Source organism: Triticum urartu, chromosome 1, assembly GCF_003073215.2.
Source record: "Triticum urartu cultivar G1812 chromosome 1, Tu2.1, whole genome shotgun sequence".
In the NCBI taxonomy this organism is placed as follows: Eukaryota; Viridiplantae; Streptophyta; class Magnoliopsida; order Poales; family Poaceae; genus Triticum; species Triticum urartu.
In genome coordinates this window covers 10,590,784-10,592,847 of record NC_053022.1, presented here as the reverse complement: position 1 = coordinate 10,592,847, position 2,064 = coordinate 10,590,784, and the positions used below count along the sequence as shown (strand labels likewise).

Below are 2,064 nucleotides of genomic sequence, written 5' to 3'. Positions count from 1 at the left end.
CGGAACTCAGCTAGAGTTAGCAAAAACACTAGAGGCAGCTTAGGCAGGCTGGCAGGCAGAAGCTTAGCGCCATGACGTCGACCCCGTCGCAATCCCGGCTGAGTCCATTGCTAACTCTAAGACTACTACTTCTCCTTGCAGCAGCAGCAACCCAGCGGTTGATCCTGCAGGGCGGTGCTGGTGCTGAAGAGCAGGAGCAGCAGCGTCGACCCATCACGCTTGAGGGTTGCCAGGCCATGTGTGGCAACATCAGCATCCCCTTCCCGTTCGGCATAAAGCCTGGATGCTTCGTCAAGGGCTTCCAGGTCACCTGCAACGACTCATTCGACCCACCTCGCGTCTTCCTCTTCTACAACAGGACGGCAGTAACATACTGCTACAACGAGATGGGCGAGGGCGCGTACTCGGCGGGCATGTTGGAACCGACGCTGAAGAGGAGGTGGGAAGCACCGGTGGAACTCATGGACATATCGATTGCCAAGAGCGAGGCACGGGCGTACGGACTAGTGAGATCCGACTGCAGCACGAATGCGCTCGACCACCTGCTGAAGCTTCAGGTTACGTGGCTGCGTGAGCCATTCTACCTGTCGGAGAAGCGCAACGTTCTCAGCAGTGTCGGCTTCGGTGTCGAAGCTAGGATGGGCAGCGACTTACTGGGCTCGACGAGCTACGATACGACATGCTATTCAACAGTCGGGTAAGCCTCCGCTGCGCCATATATGTGCATTCTTTCGTTCGTCTTAAACTCTTAATACATATCCTTTGTGCATCTTATCGTACTATAAGAAAGAGGTAAAATTTACTCCTAAATACTAGGAATTACTCAATTGGGAGAGCCAGCAACGTTGCGAATTATTACTGAATGAGATTTTTGTGCCAGCCCTACCTGCGAGGTCGCCTTTTCAAAAGGAAGCATCCTCACCTCGTTTGGTGTGACATTCGAACCAGAGAATAACACTTTTTGGGAAAATTCTCCCTGCTCCTACGGCATGGTGGTGGAGAGCTCGTGGTACAACTTCTCTGAGGAGGACAGGCGCGGCTACGAGGTGCTATCCAACAAGTACTCGAGGGGTGTCCCCGTGGTGCTCGATTTCGCCTTTAGGGATGGTTCATGTCCGTATGCGGACGGCTCTGTCCGTCCAGGCTACAGGTGCGTCAACGGCAACAGCTCCTGTGTCAATGCAACCAGTGCCGAAGGCTATTTCTGCAAGTGCTGGGAACATTATGATGGCAACCCTTATATTCCTAATGGATGCCAAGGTATGTACACGATGAATTTACTTACATTTGTTGAATCCTGCGGACCGTTGCTCAAGCATTTTTGGTAGTATTTCTTTTACAATTGGCTACTAGATCAAGCCTACACATACTTAATCCTTTTCTCCTACACATACTTAATCCTTTTCTATCAGACATCAACGAGTGCGAGCTCCGGGAACAAAATACCGATCTCCGTGATTTGTATCCTTGTGATGGGATCTGTAAGAACAGGCTGGGAGGCTATGACTGTAGATGCAAACCCGGAATGAAAGGGGACGCCATAAAAGGAACATGTACGGAGAAATTCCCCCTAGCAGCAAAGGTGGTTGTGGGTAAAGCACTAATCTTTTTTATTCAGAAAATTTAAGAGTTTCATTATCTCTCTGCCTCTGCACGTTGGATGCACACAGCCACCATGATTTGTTAAACGCAGAGTACAATAGGTGGCCAGCATCGGCGTAACCATGACCACGAGAAATACAATGACAAAAAAGTACAATACTCAAAGTGATGTTTGCCTAATCTAGTCCACCAGCCTGTGTATTCTTGATGTTAGCTAAGTTGCACTTTAAATTTTCATATTCCTTCTTTTTGGGAGAAACGTTGCATGAGAGTTATTTTGGAGAATGTAGATACCAGAAACAAAAATAAATTGAATTCATCATTATGATGTAGTCAAAAAAATTGAAAGTTCGATTGTTGTTATGATTTTAAATAATTGAATTCGGTACTTCAAAATCAAATGTGCACATTTTTCTTGACTAATACCCCCCTCTATTCCTATTCTTATGGTGCATAACTTTT

At 47.3% G+C, this 2,064-nt stretch overlaps 1 protein-coding gene across 1 annotated transcript; it reads left to right on the top strand.

Moving 5' to 3' along the window:
• On the top strand, positions 1 to 1,592 carry LOC125542297 (wall-associated receptor kinase 1-like; the record flags this gene model as incomplete). Its single annotated transcript, XM_048705270.1, is given in 3 exon segments — positions 1 to 697; positions 881 to 1,260; positions 1,413 to 1,592. Coding segments are annotated over 3 exon segments (1,186 nt in total), but the record flags the coding sequence as incomplete, so codon positions are not given.
• Between the last annotated feature and the right edge of the window lie 472 nt (positions 1,593 to 2,064).